Source organism: Bufo bufo, chromosome 3 (assembly GCF_905171765.1).
Source record: "Bufo bufo chromosome 3, aBufBuf1.1, whole genome shotgun sequence".
NCBI lineage: Eukaryota > Metazoa > Chordata > Amphibia > Anura > Bufonidae > Bufo > Bufo bufo.
Genome location: NC_053391.1, coordinates 46,838,795 through 46,860,333, shown reverse-complemented (window position 1 = coordinate 46,860,333; position 21,539 = coordinate 46,838,795). Strand labels below are relative to the sequence as shown.

Genomic DNA, 21,539 nt, shown 5'->3' with positions numbered 1-21,539 from the left:
CAGTCATGAACTCCATTGAAAGTCAACGGAGGACGGATCCGTTTTCTATTGTGTCAGAGAAAACTGATCCGTTCCCATTGACTTGTATTGTGGGTCATGACGGATCCGTCTTGCTCCGCATCCTAGGACGGAAATCAAACTGCAGCATGCTCGCTGGTATAAGAACGGAACAGAAGGCATTTTGGAGCATTCTGTTCTCTGTTCAGTTACGTTTTGTCCAAATTGACAATGAATGGGGACAAAACTGACGCATTGTTTTCCACTATTGAGACCCTGTGATGTGACGGATCTCAATACCGTAAAATATTAACGCTAGTGTGAAAGTAGCCTTATTCTGTGGAGGTCTTACTCTTAGTACTGCCCTTTGCAGGCCCCTCATCTCCTTCATTGTTTATCAGTTACAGCGGAAAGTAACAGTATGACGTTGTGCTGCACGGAGCAATGTAAGGAATGAAATAGGTGCGGCATTTGCCGAGAAGTTCATAACCCTTTCAAACTGCTGATCGGCTGGATTGCCGACAGTCGCACCCAAACTGATATTGATTGCCTATGCTACCGACAGGCCTCCAATTTTTCTAAGTCCCAGAAAACTTCTTTAACCTATCCCTTGTAAAACATCCCATCTACATGAGACATTGCAGATAGCCTTGTCCATCTAAAAGTTACAGGTCCTCCAACCTAAATATATAATACCATAGTAACCAAGCACGGTTTGTTTTAAGACTCAGGCTCTGTTCACATATGTGTCTGATCCATCACCTGATGGACACCAGTGGCGACCCTGGGTCCCATATTGACTTACTGTGGGGTCTTTAGGGCTCCCCAGTGGTGTCTGTTATTATGGCAAGAGCAGTAGTTCTGTGTCCTATTGCTCCCATCAAAAATGATGGGATCTGCAAGTGGCCAATGCAGATGGGAACATGACCTTACTGAGCTTTAGTGTCCATTCTCTGCTTTCTGATAACTCAGGTCTAAATTGCTTCTGAATTTCCTTTATGGATCTATAGTTGGCTATCCCTATAAAGAATATTGTAGAAGCAAAGGATAGGGACAGAGACTCTCATTTTATCTTTTTCTTGACAGGACTCCTCCTTGTCTCTGTCTTTTTCTGGACAGAACTCCCTCTAATCATTAGCTCTTTCTAGATAGGACTCTCTTATCTCTTTTTGGATGGGGCTCTCTCTTATTATCTCTTTCTAGATGGGACTCTCTCATTATCTCTTTCTAGATGGGACTCTCTCATCTCTTTCTGAATGGGGCTCTCTCTTATCTCTTTTTGGATGGGACTCTCTTATTATCTCTTTCTGGATGGGACTCTCTTATCTCTTTTTGGATGGGACTCTCTCATTATCTCTTTTTGGATGGGACTCTCTCATTATCTCTTTTTGGATGGGGCTCTCTTATTATCTCTTTTTGGATGGGGCTCTCATTATCTCTTTTTGGATGGGGTTCTCATTATCTCTTTTTGGATGGGGCTCTCATTATCTCTTTCTGGATGGGACTCTCTCTCTCCTCATTATCTTTTTCTGGATGAAGCTTTATCTCTTTTGCTGCCTCTTTCTGTCACTTGGTTATTATTATGGCTGTTCACGTACCTTGTGGACCCGATACTTTTCATGTTTTAGCCCACAGTGATATATTCTTTTCACCGTCTCATAAGTCCTCCTCCCCGGGCTGGACATCTGGACTTCATCTCTAAGTGACGATCGCCCTTCTCTTGGCGGTGACCTGGATGCAGCATTCTTTACATCATGGTTTAAGCTTTCACATGGGAGTGGTCACGTATTGTGTATTAGTTGCTTCCCAGATTTGCATGATTTTTGGACGTGATCAGAGTGTTTCTTCTGTCAGGGCTGGGATCGTACATGTTAAGTGCATCCTCCCATCTGACAGTCTGGGATTAATTTTTAAAATACATGTATAAACCAGAGTTCACATAGAATAGCAGATTGATCTCTGTTTGTCATGAAATTTTTGCTTTAATTGTATCTACCTTTTCATTTCTGTAACTGCTTGTTTAGATGGTTATCCTCACTTTTCTTTCAACACCTAGATCCGCTTTCCCTGCCTGCAGGACCTCCGGAGCCCCCAAATATCTTTCTCTTGCTCTCTTTCTGATCGAAGACTTGTCAAGAGTTGCCAAGACGTTGTCCAGGATTAGAAAAGCATGTTTGCTTTCTTCCAGAAGTTGTCCGTGGACTGTGCCTGGTATTACAGCTCTATTGGAATTGCAATACCAGACACAAACTGTGGACTGGTGTTGCACTGTTTGCGAAGGAGGGCAGCCATGTTTTCTAATTCTAAACAACAACTTTAAGCAAAGGAAAGAAAATTTAATGAAATATATATATATATATATATATATATATATATATATTATATATTTTATTCATTTATATACCTTTTACATATTCCACAACACCGTTCAGAGATGGTCATCGTTCACATCGGTCCCTGTTGGGGCTCATCATCTAAGGGGTTGTCCCATTACAAGAACTTGCCTTCTATCCTCAGGAGAAGGGATTAGTGTCTGATTAGCGGGGGTCTGACCACTGGGGGCACCACTGATTACAAGACTGGGAGCCCGCACTCCCTGTTTGAGTGACGCGGCATGTGTGTCCACTACTACTGGCGATAGCAGAGTACAAGGTCTCGTCCATGTCCGGAGGCCCCGTAGAGCAGAATGGAGAAGCAGCGTGCATGTGTGACCACAGCCCCATTCAAATGGGGGCGCACAGACTTCCTTTCTCGTAATTGTCAGGGGCCCCAGCATTTGGACTTCCACGATCAGACACTTATGACCTATCTTGTATATAAGGGATAAGCTGTCATAATGAGACAACCGCTTTAACCTATCCATATGGTTTTGGAGTGTTGGGGGAAACCCGAGTACTAAGAGGAAACCCATGCAAACGCTGGGAGGACACACAACCTCCATGCCAATGTTCACTTGATCGGATTAGCAACTGTGCTAATCACCAAGCCATCCATCTACTTGTGAACCTACCCTACAGACAGCTGCCCCGGGGATCAGTAGTTATCACCATGTGAAGTTTAATTTTACCATACACCATTTACCTTTAAATTGAATGGTTGGCCACCATGGATAAGCTGGGTCTGCCACTGTTGGTTTGTGTCTCCGCTTTTGCTCATAAAGCACATGGACAGAAGGCATCTTGACGGTTATATAGGTGGTCTTACAACTTTCCCAACATCACAAGAGTACTTTTTCCTGAGCCTTTAAAAGCAATGTTGCTGCTGGAGCTCCATGCTCTCCTCCTTTTCCAGCCTCCTACAGTGCAGCACAAAGCCAGATGGAACCTCAGGGAGTCTCCTCCATGTTCTCGTCTACTCTGCTTAGGTCAGGTCCTGGCAAACTTTCCTTCACTGGAACCGCTCACGTTGGCTTTTCCCTCCAGAGCAGCAACTTTAGGAGCAAGAAGGGCCTGGGATGGGTTAGATGACGACAAAAGTGATCCCAAGTGTTGTGTGGAAGCTCATATGGTTATCATTTCTGGAGCCTTCACCAAGGTCAGTATCCTCATGTAGCCTATAGGCGCCCCCACTCTTCTGAGGGCCACTAAACCCACAATATGTCCTTTATTATAGATCTGCTCGTATCATTCACACATATAGAAGGAAATGTCTCTGGAGCTAGAGATATGTGATATGAAACAGTGATCATGTGGAAGGAATTTTACTGGGATTTCTGTCTCTTTCCTTTTCGTCTTCTCTGCTTTTTTTTTTTTTTTACTTTATCCCCTTCTATATGAATATACCTAGCGCCAATGCCTAAAAAGATGTCTATAGGAGTTAAATACCTATTTGAACATCCAATACCTATATAAACCACATCATACACAAAGTAGAAATGCATAAATATGTTTATTAGTAATAAATAAAATACATAATTAGCAAAAATGTATATGCTAGTTCCACCCACACACGAGGAGGGGGCCTTGGCGAATCAAAAAACAACAACAAATTGAACAAAGATCCACTAAAATAACGAATACTGACCACACAGGTCATCATCCGCCCTCTTGCCCCTTCTATATGACATGGACGACCAGTCACTCGAATGGCTATCATGTAATACTATATTTCCCCTGTAGAGGCCACTGCAGGGTAAATATATTGCTTGCTACAACTTTATGACCTGCAGCGATCATCTGATTGCCAGGTTGGCATCATTACTAGATGTGGTTGTCAGCAGTACCTTTCATCTTAAATTGTCCCTAGGAAGTTCTTTCTGTGACATACATACCGCTGGACTATTGGTGCTGGATTATGAGGGGGGCAATAAAGTAGTGGTTTTAACTGCAGGGGTCATCGGTCAGTGATCCTCACCCATTTTGTCGTCTCATTTTCAGGGTGCACTCTGTTCTTCTACGAAAGCGACAGCCGCTCTGGTATAGATAACACCAGTATCCCGAAGCACGCCGTGTGGGTGGAGAACAGCATCGTACAGGCTGTGCCAGAGCATCCCAAGAAAGACTTTGTATTCTGCCTCAGCAACTCGCTCGGTGATGCCTTCCTCTTTCAGGTGGGTGAACCTCCACTGCTGCATCCTATACAGTGTTAGCCATTTCTCAGTCCTATGGGAGTTCATATAGCTGCATGGTGACCCCTATGGCTGCTGATGTTGCCCCGGGGGTACAGGATTAGGAAAACATGGCTACTTTCTTCCTTAAAGGGCATCTGTCAGCAGTTCTGTACCTATGACACTGGCTGACCTGTTACATGTGCGTTTGGCAGCTGAAGGCGTCTGTGTTGGTCCCATGTTCATATGTGCCCGCATTGCTGAGAAAAATGTCTTAATTTATGCAAATGAGCCTCTAGGAGCAACGGGGGCGTTGTCCTTACACCTAGAGTGCTCTCTCTGCAACTTCCGCACCCTCTCCACATTGATCGACAAGGCCAGGCAATGCAAACATCATCACGCCTGGTCCTGTCAATCAAACTGCAGAGGGCGCAGTAATTCCAGAGAGAGCAGAGCCTCTAGGTGTAACGGCAACACCCCCGTTGCTCTTAAAGGCTCATTTGCATATGTTAAAACATAATTTTTCTCAGCAGTGCAGACACATATGAACTTGAGACCAACACAGATGCCTTCAGCTGCCAAGCGCACATGTAACAGGTCAGCCAGTGTCATAGGTACAAATCTGCTGACAAGTGCTCTTTAAGAAAGAAAGTAGCCATGTTTTCCTAATCCTGTCTAAACTCTTTTAGTGACTGGGGTAAGTTAAGAGTCTACCCCTGGGCTAAAAGTAGCAGCCACTGTACAAATCTGCTGACAGATGCCCTTTAAAGCGCACTACACCTGTCCACAGGTCGTGCGGTACTGCAGCTCGGCCTTATTCACTTCAGTGAAGCTGAACTGCAATACCAGAAACAACCAGGTGTGGAGCTGTTTAAGGAAGAAGGCAGCAATGTTTTTTGCTACTGTAAAACTCATTTAAAGGGGTTGTCTCACCACATCGCACCACAAAGTCAATCAGCTGTTTATAGCAGGTCTGGCAGACAGCTGAATTTTGTGGTGGAAGTCGTGGCCAGTCAGACTTGTAGTATGTAGCCTTCAGACGAATGACCTACCATGTAATGCAAGAGCCGCTCTTATGGGGCAGCTTTCAGTTGTGGCTCGTAGAGGGGGGGAAGCCCAAGCAGATGTTTCTCTCACGCCACCCCATGATGTCCATATGGCCTGATGGGACATATGGGCAGGAATTTTCATCATGTGACAACCTCTTCAATGGCAAGTCTACCTAGTTGTGTAGAAAGTAGTGTTGAGCGAACTTGTGTTTTAAGTTCGGGGTCTAAAGTTCGAGTTATCGAAGAATCGCGTTATGGATTCTAAATTCCGTTATGGTCCGTGGTCGCGGAATCCATAACGGGATTCTTCAATAACCCGAACTTTAGACGCCAAACTTAAAACACAAGTTCGCTCAACACTAGTAGAAAGTAATGTATCCCAGTATAACTGGGCGGCGTGGCCCTTCAGGAGCAAGGGTTGTTGTGCAGTAACCTCTTCCTATAATGAAACCTTATCACCTAAAGTACAACTCTATACAAAGCTTCTCAGAAGTAATAACCTGTCCCCGCGTTCCAGCCTTGACGTCCTCCCACATGTGTAAGATGTAGGATTTCTCCTCTTCAGAGGGTGACCCCTAGGTTAGAGCACTTTTTGTGTGGGTCCAGGAAATGAGATGAACGCAGCTTTTGGGAATCGTCCTGAGTCACACACGTTCCCAGACTTCATTTTAGCTTTTGGTTAAATCCCCAAGGTCACATCTGTAGCGTTTGAAGTTCTCGCACCTCTCAGACTGAAGATATTTCACATTCCCTTGGTGGCTTTGGAGGGCTTCTTATCATTTCTTGTTCCTGTAATACAAGTATTATGAATTTATGGGATCCTGAAAGTGTTAGTCAGGCAGGAACCATGGGGGGGGGGGGGGGGGGGGGGGGGGGGGGGGGGGGGGGGGGGGGGGGGGGGGGGGGGGGGGGGGGGGGGGGGAAGAAGCTTTATTACACCTTCGCTGCAGATTTCTGGCTTTAAAAAGTCAAAAAATAGTGGCTTTGCAAGTTTTTGAGGTCGCTTGCTCAAAAAGTTTTTACACCACTCACTCCAGTTGTGAAAAGTAGGTGTAGTTAGCTGTGGTAATTAGTTTCGCTCCAGATTTATCTCTGAGACTTTTTAACTTTTTAAAAAGTAAAAAAAATAAAATGAAGGTTGCACACTCATTCCAGTACAAGGGCGGAGTGGGAAAACTGGAGTAACATTTCTAGACGTTAGGCTTCACGTTGCACCAGTTTTAATAAACGGCGTGCAACATTTTGTTAAATTTGGTGCAAAGTACTCCAGCGGAGACTACTGTGAAACTGACTTCAGATATTACTCTCTCTGACGATAAATTCTCCCAGTCCTCTCTTGTAAAGGCCTCATGCACACGACCGTTGTGTGTTTTGTGGTCCGAAAACCGCGGATCCACAAAACACGGATGGCGTCTGTGTGCTGCGGAACGGCATGGACAGCCTTTAATATAACTGCCTATCCTTGTCCGCAAAGCGTGGACAAGAATAGGACATGTTATATTTTTTTTTGCGGACCACGCAACGGAGCAATGGATGCGGACAGCACGCGGAGTGCTGTCCGCAAATTTTGCAGCCCATTGAAGTGAATTGAAGCAAAAACTGCGGCTCGGATGCGGACCAAAACAACGGCCGTGTGCATGAGGCCAAAGCCTCATACACACATCAGTGTTTTCCCATCAGTGATTATGAGCCAAAACCAGGATTGGGGCCTTCCACAGACATGATTGTTTGTCCTTGGTTGGATTCGAACCCAGGAGCCCAGCGCTGCAAGGCTAAGCGCTGCACCAGTGCTGTAAAAGATTTTCCGCTGTGGATTTGTGGCCACTTTCACACACGCAGCATGCCTGTTGTGCATTTTGCACAGACTTTTGCTGTAGATTTCAGTCTTTGCTGTGTAAACCTCACACTCCGACTCGTTCTTAAAGGTGTTGTCCACTTCTTACTATTCATGACCTATCCTCAGGATAGGTCATCAACATCAGACCGGCGGGGGTCCGACTCCCAGCACCACCGCTGACCAGCTGATTGAAGAGAAAGCAGCGCTTTGGTGAGTAGGTTGTAATTACAAGTATGGCGTCCCCATTCACTTCTCTGGGACAGATCAGTCTGTTCAAGTAAATGCTACAGAGCCTTCCCATAGAAGTGAATGGGGACGTCATACTTGTAATTACACCTGCTCACCACTGCAATTGCTGCGGCGAGCAGAGAAGGCAGCGTTCGTCCGAGCGCCGCCTTCTCTTCAAACAGCTGATCAGCGGGGTTGTCGGATGTCGGACCCCTGCCGATCTGATATTGATGACCTTTCCTAAGGATAGGTCATCAATAGTAAGAAGTGGACAACCCCTTTAAATGATCCACGTAATAACAAATTTGCTGTAGTAAAATAGTGACGTCAGCACCGTGTGATAGAAAATAGAATATATTGGAATACAGTTTCTGACTAAGTTGTAAATCTCCTTCCTTTACTCTCGAGAAGTTCTGAGATGACAGCAGGCACTCCCCGCGGTGAACGTCACTTCGGAGCCGATGCACTACAGATTTATTTTAACTAAGGGTCTCAGAGCTATGAAGATAGGGCCTGTGCTGTCGGAGAAGTACATGTCTCCTCTGGCAGTCCGTGTGTTAGAGCTCAGAGCTGCCATAGATTCCAGTCACCGTGGCTTTGAAAAAGTCACAAAATGTGGTATTGCAATTTTTTTTTCATTTTTTTGTTAAGCCACAAAAAGGCATAGGGCAAGTGATGAATTTTGTCTGACACTTAGGGTCCATTCACACGTCCGTATGTGTTTTGCGGTCCGCAAAATTGCGGAACTGATGCGGACCGATTTTGCGGACGTGTGAATGGACCCTTAAGCTGCCATACTCATTAGATCTGTGGCCAAACCCGTCAACGTTTTGGCAGATTTGGCAAACCATCTTATGTGTGTGAGGCCTCCTGACTCTAGGTCAATGGCTGATGTCAGGGAAAAGGAGGATGAGGCACGTTGGATTTCATCTGCCTGAACTTTTTTCACTCCGTGCACCCAGGCTCCTCCTGAGGCTCTAAATGTTGAGCAACCGCGATACCAATCTGCTCCTTTGCTCTTTCACAATGTTTTCCGTGTTCGAGATTTTTTATTGGTGGTTTATTAAAGGGCAGGTGAGAGCCTGGACGTCACATTTTACAAAAGTAATAAAAGTTGGATATTTTCCAGCTTTTTACCACCCAGTGTTCTGGGGAACAGATGTGTACATCAAACATAGCAGAAGCCGAGTTCCAGGAACATGGATGGTGGAACGTAAACTCTGAGATATTGGAGAGTTTTTTTGTTTTTTTTTTACCATTATTTATATTATTTTTACCATCAGTGTGTCATGTCCCGGCCCTTTAGTTTCATACCAGTAAGGTGGGCAGTAGAAATAAGTCCCGAGTTCTTGACTGTTCTTCCTGTGCTCAGAGACGGGAGGGTATTCCAGCTGAAGAACATTAGTCAGCCCTTTCCTGACCTGAAATGGATGATAACAGAGTACAATACATTGTATGCAGTCAATAAGATTAGTGTCCCTTTAAGGAGGAGCCGTCTCTTCCCCTGACATGTCTGTTTTAGTAACTACTTGCATTCTCCGCGCAGCCTCTATTCTTAGGTCTGTATGTTGTGCCATTCATTTGTTATTCCTTCTTGAAGTTATGAATGCTAGTGATTTGCAATAAAGGTCCAGCTGGGTATTACCATTTGGAGGGGTGTCCCTGCACAGTCTGGCATTATCCAATCAGTGCTGCCAGTGTCTAACTGTGAAGGGGAACACCCCCAATTACTAACGCCCAGCTGAACCTTTACAGCAGACTGCTAGGAATTCATTCATAACTTCTAGCAGGGATAATAAAGGAATAGCACAACATGGAGTCCTAAGAATAGATGTTCCAGAATTGTTATTACTTGTGCAATGTTCTGTATTTTTTGCTCCATAAGACACACGCCGGACCATAAAACACACCTGTTATATAGAGGATAAGAAGAATTTTTTTCTTTCTTCATAAAACCCCCTGGTCGGATTCCTTCTTAGACATCAGATCACACCCCCATCAGACCCCCATAGCTCCTCAGATCTCAGACCAGACCCCCAAGCACTATCAGACCTCTGTATCAGACCCCCTATTCCTTCTTAGACCTCATATCAGACCCCCGTCGTACCCATATTCCACCACAGACATCAGATCCCCATTACTTCTCGGTCCTCAGATCAGACCCCCAAGCTCCATCAGAGAAAAAAATTAAAGTGCATCTTATAGTCTGAAAAATACAGTAAATGGTTACTAAAACGGACATGTCAGGAGAAGTGAGAGGTCCTGAAATTATTTCACCTGAAAGATGTTATTTGCAACCACATGTCCCGCTCCCCTTTGACTTGCCCAGCCTATGAGATCTATCCAGCTTGTTTTTGTATTACTCCTTATTCATTTTTGGACGGTCTCCTCTGAAAGGCGCATAAACACATTACCCATAGCTGGAAGCAAGACAGCACCCCCCAAGTGCTGGAGAAGGAGAGTTTTGTCTCATTCTGTCTGAAGCTAATCTCTGTCTGTAGGGATTTTTGGGACAGACATGAAGAAACACGAAAAAGGAAAAATAAAAACCCTAAACTTTGCCTTGAGGGCCGTGTTTTGAAGAGATTCCACCGTGAGGAGTCTTGTGCTTTGAAATGAAGGTCTGAGTTGCACAGAGGGTGAAGGAAACTCTCTTCATCTTACCGAGAGATTCCCGCATCGCCATAGCAACTGTCAAAGCCAGTTTGTCTCCTTATTTATTTTGCGGTTGCGCTTTTCGGGTGAAATTGCGTTTTTTAGCTAATTTTTATTTTTTGTTTGGAGGATTTTGTAGCACCATGCGATTTGCTGCATAACCTGAGTGTTGTCAGTAGCAGCAGACAAGCAGTTGTTGGCATTGAGAAGCGGAGCTAATTCCTGCCCTTCTGTGTTATCGGTGAATTATTTCTCTTGAAACCTTTCTGCTAATGAGAAACTGATAATTGCTAGTTTCCAATGAAGAACAGCAGATTTCTGAGTGCAGCTCTGGAGTATAATGCAGGCTGTTACTCAAGATCTTGAAAAAGTAGGTAAAGTACAGCATGTATACATTGGCCCCACCAGTAGAAGTAGTGAGCGCGGATCTGGAGTATAATACAGGATGTAACCCAGGATCAGTACAGGATAAGTAATGTATGTAATGTATACAGTGACTGTACCTCCAGAGTAGTGAGTGTAGCTCTGGAGAATAATACAGGATATAACTCAGGATCAGTACAGGAAAAGTAATGTATGTGCACAGTGACTCCACCAGTAGAATAGTGAGTGCAGCTCTGGAGTATAATACAGGATGTAACTCAGGATCAGTACAGGATAAGTAATGTATGTACACAGTGACTGCACCAGCAGAATAGTGAGTGCAGCTCTGGGGTTTAATACAGGACGTAACTCAGGATCAGTACAGGATAAGTAATGTATGTACACAGTGACTGCACCAGTAGAATAGTGAGTGCAGCTCTGGTGTTTAATACAGAACGTAACTCGGGATCAGTACAGGATAAGTAATGTATGTAGACAGTGACTTCACCAGCAGAATAGTGAGTGCAGCTCTGGAGTGTAATATAGGATGTAGCTGTGTGTGTGTGTATATGTGTATATGTGTGTGTATATATATATATATATATATATATATATATATATATATATATATATATATATATATATATATATATATATATATATATAACAGATGCAGGCTTTAACTTCTGATCCGTGCAAGATAAGTAATGTCATTTATATTTCCAAGTTAACTTGTTAAACACCTTTTATCTGTGAATTGTAAAAAGGTCTTCAAAGCAAACTCTTAACTTTTATTGATTTTTAAGATGTGAACATTGATCTTGTGAGCAGAGTGGCTTCCTGCAGAGTGTGTGATGTTTTAGACCTTTCTCCTTTTTTTTTTTTTTTTACATTACTTGTTTCCCTGTATGTGCCTCCATCTATCCCTCTTATTTAAATGGATCCATCGACCACGTGTAAAAACCTGTCCCTTCGGCTCTGTTCACATTATCTTTGCCATATACACCAGGAAAGCTCCTACATACACTTTAACCATACCTATAGGTACTTTTTACTACACTGTTCTTTGCAGAAGCATCCCTCAAACAACAAAAAGTTTTTTCCTTTTTGTTTTTTGTATTTTTTAGTAATTTTTAGTAGTTGAAATCCTGTCGTATGTCCGTACAGTGACATATGTTGGAGTCTTCTTCAGGGGTATATGTCGGGCAGCACTCTCTACTGTTACGCCTGACAGAAGGCCTAGATGTGACGTTTGGAGCCTTATTTGCACCTCCTCGGCCTATTGACTGGTGCAGACATCATGCCTCTGAAATGTCGATCTACTGCTTGAGACTTTCATGTATGTTCCTCTACATGACAAGGCCCCTTGTCTTACATGGAGATTCATAATGATGCCTCAGCAGTGCTTGTGGCTCCCAGTGATACCCGTAGACGGTCGTGTTTGTTTTGTAATTAAGGTGAATTCTTGAGATGTGAGTAATCCGATAGATAATGTCTTGTTTGACTGCCAAAACCAGAACAGGTTCCACTTGGTGGTCAGGAAATCTAGTCTCTGTTCTCCACCGTCCTGTAATCTCCAGAGCATGCGATAAAATATTAGATGATGTAGCAGAGCTGAATTGGTCACTTTAAAGGGGTCGGTCCACAATTAAATCTTGATCATCCAAATCATAACAATTTTGCAGATGGAATCACCAGCACTAGACACATTAGGTGGCCGTTCTAAGAGGGAAACAGAAGAACAGCAGAGGGTGCCATAACAAGTGTGTAATATCTAAACACAGATGTATTTTTAGGGATTAGTGAACTTGTGTTTTCAAGTTCGGCGTACAAGGTTCGGGTTATCTAAGAATTCGGTTATGGATTCCGCTACCACGGACCATAACTTATGGTCCGTGGTAGCGGAATTCTTAGATAACCCGAACCTTGTACGCCGAACTTGAAAACACAAGTTCGCTCATCCCTATATATTTTGCCTGTTCTAACAGAGCACTACTCATTCATGGAGCAGTCACTCAATTATAAGTGATGGTCTTTCCAGCCAATCTGATCAGTTGGGGTCGGACACCCCTTACCCCCAGGGATCAGCTGTTGTGCAGTAGCTCCGATACCGGAAGTCAGCTCCGAAGTACACAGCTCCATCCATTGGTGGTTACTGCAGTGCTTCTTCTATTCACTTCAGTGGTAAATTACTTTTAAAGCTATGGATTTAAGACCTATTCTTTTGAAAACCATTCGGAGAAGTCTCGCCTATAATCTGGGGCTCGACCTCTAGAACCGTGCTGCCCCTGGTTCTCGTGTAGTGCCCAGGCCCCTTTCAGTCCATTGCTAATGTTGACCAAGCTTACCTAGGAATGCAGTGCATGGACCCGTCCCATGTACCCCCACCCATGCCATGGTCTGACGTGCTACATCAGGAGATAAAGCCTTAACCTGCAGTGTCACTTTAAGACATCTTGGCTTTCACCTGGCAATATCACGGCACGTTTTGTCAAGTGGCAAACTCATCTCTGCTCGATCTGTACTGATCTCATTTCTTGCTGTAGAGAGCACACAACTCCCATTGAGGTATTTAGCCCCGGCACTCCTCGGAGACACAGAATCACCACCTTGGTCAAACATTTGCTTCTGACAATTAGAAGCTCATTAAGATCCCTCCACTCATGGAGAGCTGCAAGTCAACATGTCCTTTAGCTGCCGTAACATGGAGACCCTCATATCTGTCACCGGCCCCTGATTAGACGCTGAAGCCCCGTTCTATCACAGGGCAGTCACAATCTGTATTTAGAGACAATCATTCTATAAAAATTTTGACGCCGTAAAGAAAAATTTCAGCAGAGAAATGCAATTTAAAAATCCCCCAACCTTCCCTTGAAGAAACCTGTTTCTCCCTGTGTGTGTAAGTACTAGTCGTAATTTATAATCATTCTGGAAACTGACTCTACATGCACTGGAGAGCTTGTGCTTATGTCCAGGAGCTAAGCAGAACAGGCAGAGCTGCAGTGTAACGCATAACGAAGGGACAGTAAAAGTCTAAGGGACAGATTTGTTATAGTCCGGCGGCATACACCTCGTCATGAATTAGGCGCTGAATCTACGCCAGCTCCTGGCGTAGAAGATGATACATGTGGCCGCCCTGCCCCCTCTTCACCTCGTTCCACCCCCGTTTTGGGAGTGGAGTGGCCAGTGGAGTAATGGCATTTGTGAGATCATTTTTGCGCAAGTGCCGTTTGTGACTTTTTCATTCCACAAAAGTGGCGTAAATATATGATAAATGTGGCACTAGGTGTTTACTGAGACATGAGGTAGATTCGAGACTCCCATAAATTGCAGTTCCTGATCACCTTCCCTTATAGAGAACATAGTTTCCCTTAAAGGGGTTGTCACATGTCTACCGCCCCTTTCCATGTGTCTTATTAGGTCATAATGATGTCCTCTGGGGGAAGTCCACTTCTTGGGACCTCCCCCCAGGAGACAGAGCACAGAGCTGGTAAAAGAGCAACAATTTGCGCTTAGACCTGAGTTCTCTGAGTATTACATGGATATTAAAGGGGTTTGTCTGTGATTAGGCCGGCCTTTTAGATATTAATTCTAATCGATTCTGATTTTTCACATTTCAGACGAGCAGTCAGACCGAGCTAGAGAATTGGATCACGGCCATCCACTCCGCATGCGCCACCACCGTGGCCAGACAGCACCACAAGGAGGACACGGTCAAGCTCCTCAAGTCTGAAATCAAAAAGCTGGAGCAAAAAATCGACATGGATGAGAAGATGAAGAAGATGGGAGAAATGCAGCTTTCTTCAGTAACTGACGCCAAGAAGAAGAAAACCATCTTGGACCAGGTGAACCCTTTTATGAGATTAAAGGGATTTTCCTGCATTGTAATATTCATGACCTTGCTATAGGAAAGGTCATCGATATCAGATTGATGGTGGTCCAACTCTTGGCACCCCCGATTTCCCCCCTTCACCCCACCCCCAGAGTCCGTGCCAAAATTCCAGCAGCAGTCGCACAATATCTGCCTTTTATTGTTTTCAGTGGGAGGGGGGCTAGCCTTTCATGTGGCCGATGGTTTAAAGCCGAGACTGTGCCATGTCATTTCTTTCTTGCGGTGCCACTGGAAGCCTCACTGGGTATCTGCTCGCGGTGTATCTCCATTCAGTAGGTATAAACCGCAAGCAGGTCCGTGGCATGGAAAGAAAAAAATCGACTGATTAAAAAAAAAAAAAAAGGCTATAATGATGGACATCGTGGATGGATTGATAGATGGGTCTGTTAACTTTTACTACAGTAGTCAGACACATAGGTTTCTATTCAAAGTTGCTTTATTTTTTATTTTAGCCGTATTGGCGGAATGATTAAGGCTTGCAAAGTGAACGTACCCTCTAATTTACATTGAATTGTGTATGTACCTAATTAAATGTGCTACAACCCCTATTAAATGTTCCCGCCTACATTCTGAATGTCTGCCTCCGGGCGGACGTCTCCTAAGACAACGCCTACAAATAACTTGTGTTGCTGTGAAGCCATGCAGCATTAACATACTGTGCATATTACCATTTGACCAAAAATGATGGGTACTTCCTGCTTGAGCATGCCGTATACCCATAGGCCAAGGGTAGACCACAACTTCAGTTGCCCAATGTCAGCTGGAGGTGTGAAGTTCCCACTCCAATAGAAATGAATGGGGGGAAAAAACTGTGTGACCTCCAGTATTATTGCCTGATATGTTTGAGTTCTTTAATTTTTTTTTCTGTTTCTCCTGTCTCTTCTCCTTGCAGATCTTTGTCTGGGAGCAGAATCTTGAGCAGTTTCAGATGGACTTGTTCCGGTACCGCTGCTATCTCGCCAGCCTGCAGGGTGGCGAGCTGCCAAACCCAAAACGCTTACTGGCTTTTGCAAGCCGACCAACTAAAGTTGCCATGGGGCGTCTAGGGATCTTCTCGGTGTCTTCATTTCACGCTCTAGTAAGTGACTTAGTCTTGATTTTAGTTAGAAACCACACAAGTTCTAGAGCTGCAAGGGTGTGAGCTTCCTGCAGTGGCTGCAGAAACCAGTCGGTAGAGTTTGAGCATCTGTTTTTGGAGAAAAGAGGTATTGGATGTTTTGGGAGACTGGTAGCTCCCTTCTATAAGGAGAAGCAGGAGAGCTCCAGGGTGGGTCAAGGAGCAAAAGCCATGGAGGAAATTGAAGAGGCAGAGGACCGCTTTCAGGAGGTGGTGGTGTAACACGAGACAAGTTGGCTGAGGTCAGCCAGGAAATTCTCCATAAACTTGTCCACTTGTCTGGCACGCTCCAGATGTTGACAGTTGTCTGTGTGGTGTGGAGGCAGCAGTCGCACCCAGACCCCGGTGCCTAAAGGGGCCAAAGGGGCCTCTTCCACATAAAAAGACACAAGTATTATAAGTGATATATCGTATATCTGGAGCCCTGTAGGTGTAAAACCAGCCGGCTGCCATATGCAGTGGAGACCCTTGCCATCCATGGTGGCCAATGGCTGCATGATTTTAAGGCTAATTCCTCATTTTTTCTTGCCATTCTCTATCACTGGTGAGCAGGGTTTTGGCCAAAACCCTTAAAGATTTTGCATTTGAGCGCAGGAGCCTCAAATTATCTCTGCTTGCAATCCTGGATTTCTCCCTGACATTCTTCCAGGATTCTTTTTGGAGCATGCCCACTAATCCAGAAATTCCAACAGTCTGCCATCAAAATGTATCACCACAAGCAAGTGAGAATATAAAGTTTCCAGTTCCGGAAGTGTTTTATAATGTGCACACAAGCTTCCACTAACCATCCAGCATGTCCTGTCTTTTAGTAGTCAGGGTGGCCTGCCAGGAGGAGCAGGTGTTAAAGAACACGGACAGCCATGTTGCCAGTGTAACTCCCACCCGCAATCTGCCTTCTGTTACTTGCACATGAAAGTCATTATCCCGGATTCCTGTCAAACGCCCGCGATCCAACTTCTTCTCCATAAATAGCTTGCAGGTTTCCAGCAGTCTGGTGGGTCACCGTACACGTGTGTGCAGAGATTACAGAACACTTAATATTCAGCACCTTCTGGGCTTTTTTGTCTTGGAGAGCTGCATTTTATAGCTATTGTGTGGGAACAGAAGAGAACTCGTAATAGTTCCCAGTTCTGGAGGGCGGGTGCGACTATATCATATGCTGCCTCTCCCACCGAGCTGGAGAATACAAGAAAAGAACAGGTTGTGGGTGGGATACTCTCAGAAGATCACATGAAAGCTCCATGCAGGTTTATGGCCTTTTATTGCCAGACTCTACATGCGGTATTAACACACCTGCAGAACATATGAACCATGGCTTTCCTGGAACAAGATGCGTGTGTATTACAAGAGCTTGCACAATACGATCGGCATGTGCACATGTATGTGGTAGACGCACGCACTTGAAAGCCCAGTGATCTCCATATGTTATCATGCAGATGTTGGAGGGTGGCCCTCTTAATACAACAGATGTAAGGGGGAAATACACTTTCTAATATTGTGGTTAAAGGAGTTCTCTGGTTTAGAAAGCTAATTTTTATGTATTACATTAGTAGAACCTCATCCATTAGACTGAGCGAGCACCACTCAATCTGTCAGCCGAAGCTGCCGATATCTAGCTGGAAATTTAACCACCTAAAGTTTATGGGACCTTTTGACTTTCCACCCCTTCAGGGGAAAGACAGATTGGGCTGTTGGATTTCAACGTACCTGATCCTTTTATTTTCAGGGGAGAAAAGCTGCTGCCAGAAACGCCCTGTGGCATCTTCTACCCTATTCAGAATACATGTGCTCAGCCGAGCGTGCATGCGTATGTGTGGTCAGGCGGAATAGCTGTCTAGCAATGTTTGACCACCTTTATGCAAAAAGGTATCTCTCAGGGATTGAGAACCATCTTGCTTGCGCCACCTTTTAACTAGGCTTGGAACATGACAAGGGAAAATAGCTGAGCCAGATATGTGTCCGTAGACAGCTGTTTTGTGGTGCTTGACCCTCATCATTACAGATCAGGATTCTGGCTGGCTCAGTGTGATGCCCTGTACACAGCTAAGGCAGGGTGCTGAATTTCCTTAGGGCTCTTTCACACTTGCGCTCTTTTCTTCCGGCATAGAGTTCCGTCGTCGGGGCTCTATGCCGGAAGAATCCTGATCAGGATGTCTTCAGTTCCGGACCGGAACGTTTTTTGGCCGGAGAAAATACCGCAGCATGCTGCGCTTTTTGCTCCAGCCAAAAATCATGAACACTTGCTGCAAGGCCGGATTCGGAATTAATGCACATTGAAAGGCATTAATCCGGATCCGGCCTTAAGCTAAACGTCGTTTCGGCGCATTGCCAGTTCCGACGTTTAGCTTTTTCTGAATGGTTACCATGGCTCCAAGGACGCTAAAGTCCTGGCAGCCATGGTAAAGTGTAGTGGGGAGCAGTATACTTCCGTCCGTGGGGCTCCCCGGGCGCTCCAGAGTGACGTCAGGGCGCCCCACGCGCATGGATGATGTGATCACATTGATGACGTCATCCATGCGCATGGGGCGCTCTGACGTCATTCTGGAGCGCCCCGGGAGCCGCACGGACTGTAAGTATACTGCTCCCCCGCTCCCCACTACTACTATGGCAGCCAGGACTTTAATAGCGTCCTGGCTGCCATAGTAACACTGAACGCATTTTGAAGACTGATCCGTCTTCAAATGCTTTCAGTTCACTTGCGTTTTTCCGGATCCGGCGGACACCACCGGCAAATGGAGTGCACGACGGATCCGGACAACGCAAGTGTGAAAGAGCCCACCAGCTGTGCACGAAGGCAGGTCATTGATTTCAATGGACACTTTGTAATACTTCATTTCTCCTGTGGTGGTCCATTGCATCTATGGTCCATGGTGGCTGCTCTGAAAAGACAGGAAATCATAAAGCTTTTGCTATATTGATGACCTTTCCTCAGGATAGGTCATCAATATCAGATCGGCAGGGGCCCAACTCCCGGCACCCCCACCGATCAGCTGTTTGAAGAGAACGCAGCACTACTGGTGCAAGCAAAAAATCTCTTGTGTTCAGTGTAAAAGGAAGGCGCTATAGAGAGAGAGGGGGAGGCGAGAGCAGGGCCTATGCATGTCTCTGAATGGTGAGTGACTGGGTGACTACAGCCCCGTGGCTGCTGAACCAGTCAGATGAATTTCTGTCTGACAACAACGTTGCCTTAAATGAGTTTGGTAATGGAGTTTCTGGTTTCTTGCAGGTGGCCGCCCGTACTGGAGAGTCCGGTGTCAGGAGACGAACACAAGCAATGTCCAGATCTGCCAGTAAGAGGAGGAGCCGGTTTTCTTCTCTATGGGGCCTTGACACATCTTCTAAGAAGAAACAAGGGAGGCCAAGCATTAACCAGGTAAGATGGTGAATTACTTGCACAGTAGTGACTTGAAAGTACTTGCTAAGATCCCGGCTTCATACACACGGCTGTTGTGTGGATGCCTATGGTGCCCCTAGAGATTTATGGCTTCATAGTATGGAGGCGCAAGGAGGTTTACTCTCATGGATTCATAAAGGACACGTGGAATCACCATATGGCGGTACATAGAGTGACCCTGATACCATTCAGGCTCTTTGCACGCAGCCTTGCCTTGTTAGGCTAGCAGTCTAGGCGGTATTCCATGATACGGGCTTGCCATGTCCTCCGGTTGTTACTCCTATAATAAAGGCTTGCGGTGGTACGCCTTACATAACTGTAGGACAAATTCTTGTAAGTCCAACAATTTTGCCTCTCAAGCCCTCTCTCCCATTCACATGTGCAATTGGCTCGGCCAAGCATGCATGTGCAGCTCAATAGGGATAGGGAAATAATCCACTGCCAGACACTTTTGCTGTCAGACGGACAATTACTCGGCTGACTGACGTCTCTCCCGGCATCCCTATGTAGATATTGGCCAAGCTGAACATGTACATATGTATTGTATTGGGAGAGTGGAGAATGCCTCTAGTTAAAAACAATGTTTTAGGGATTAAATAAAAAAAATAATTAAAACTTGCCTCAACTAATTGCACTCGCAGAGACAGTCGCTCCTCACTTGATGCAAAAGGATCTGTGCTCCCAGACTGATGACGTCACCATGCACTCCCAGCATGATGTCGTAACCACGTTGGGAACGCATGGTGACGTCATCAGGCTGCGAGCACAGGACTGTCTCTGCGAGTGCAAGTGGATGAGGCGAATACAATTCATTTATTTATTTTTTAGCAGAAGCAAAACTGGGGAGTACAAATGGAGTCATTATTAGAACTGGGATCCAGTAATGGCGGAATTTGCTATAATGGGGGCCACAAATGCAGGCATTAATAGTCCTGGGGGGGGCACTAATGGAGGCATTCTTTATACTAGGGGGCATAATGGGGGCCATTATTTATGCTGAGGGGGGCCATGTGATGTTCACGGGGCCCTACGTTGACCATTATGTATACTGTGAGGTCACTACACGGGTTGGGATGTAAAAAATAAATAAATATGAAACTCGTCCATTTTCAATGGCGTTTTTTTTAACGCCTATTAAAAAAGGATGCTTAACAGCCATTAAAAACGGACGGACAGCCAGAAACTGGTGCAAAATGGCCATGAAAAACCTGACAGCGTGTCCATTTTTAATGCCTGTTTCGTTCACTGTCCTGTGACTGCAGCCTACTCTGCTATATGATAAAGGCGTGCTGGGAGCTTGGCGCTCAGTATTTTAACACTGTGTATAGTCCAAAGGCATTTAGTGCCAATTAAACTTTTAACTCTTCCTTCCCAGGTATTTAATGATGGATCAGAGCCTGTCAAGAAGTCCCTGGAGGGTATCTTTGACGAGACCACCTCTGAAGACAAGGTAATGTTCTGATGAGCTCCTCCACTGCAGCGTAACCTCTCCCCCAGAGCACAGAACATGACAAGTGCTTTAACTCCACATTATCCAGTCTCTGGTCAGTGGTAGTGGTGCAATGTTCTGCAGATCCCTAGACTAGTAATCAAAGTAATGAAGCCCCTGTAAGAGCAACGCGGGGAAGTCTCCAGTGTCTGCGTCGTAGAGAGAGATTAATACCGGGAGACTCCAGATTTAATTAGAATTTATGCTAATCCCGTTTAGCGGTTGGGGATTAATCTCCTGATAGGTAACAGGATTCCCGCAGCGCTGATTTCTCGATGAATGTGTAATCCTTCCCCCCCATGTTCCTTTATTCTGCACAGAAGGAGAAGGAGGTGGTTCTGACCAGCGTCCACCCTCACAATCCCGACACCGACATGTGGGTCCACGACTATCTAACGCCTTCCTGGGTTTGTTTGCCAAACGACCAGTCTATCCTGATCGTAATTCACCCCGAGGACACCGCTAAGGATGCCTTAGAGTTTATCTGCAAGGTAATGCAACGTGTAGGGTGTGCAAGTTCAGAGATGGATAACGGGGAACGATGGCTCCTACCGTACTGCACAGTAAAGGGGAACTCTTGTTTGGCCGCCAGCTGTTGTAACTATCTGCTCCATACACACACACTCGATTTGGCCGGGCATGCATGTGTTATCAATGGGGAGGAAGCTGCTACCAGATCTGTGTAGTAGGGGACAGACGATCAAGCACATTGAAATCCAACATGCCCAGTCCTCCTTTCCCTTGGTGTCCTCTTCTGGCAGAGAGTTGGCTCAGCACCATACACATTAGGCTACTTTCACACTGGCGTTTCTGGGTCCGCTTGTGAGATCCGTTTCAGGGCTCTCGCAAGCGGCCCAAAACGGATCAGTTCAGCCCCAATGTAATCTGAATGTTTAAGGATCCGTTCAAAATGCATCAGTTTGGCTCCGTTGCGCCTGTATTCCGCTCTGGAGGCGGACACCAAAACGCTGC

The 21,539-nt window shown here is 45.4% G+C and overlaps 1 protein-coding gene across 6 annotated transcripts in view; it reads left to right on the top strand.

The window, feature by feature from the left end:
• The window catches only part of TIAM1 (TIAM Rac1 associated GEF 1), a 323,389-nt gene that overhangs the window by 225,519 nt on the left and 76,331 nt on the right, over positions 1 to 21,539 (top strand). For all 6 annotated transcript variants that reach the window (XM_040423178.1, XM_040423180.1, XM_040423181.1 and 3 more), the window contains 6 exons: positions 4,374 to 4,546; positions 14,296 to 14,520; positions 15,460 to 15,645; positions 18,911 to 19,057; positions 20,454 to 20,528; positions 20,888 to 21,058. In XM_040423178.1, coding sequence (XP_040279112.1) covers positions 4,374 to 4,546; positions 14,296 to 14,520; positions 15,460 to 15,645; positions 18,911 to 19,057; positions 20,454 to 20,528; positions 20,888 to 21,058 — 977 coding nt within the window. The remainder of the gene's footprint in view (positions 1 to 4,373; positions 4,547 to 14,295; positions 14,521 to 15,459; positions 15,646 to 18,910; positions 19,058 to 20,453; positions 20,529 to 20,887; positions 21,059 to 21,539) is intronic.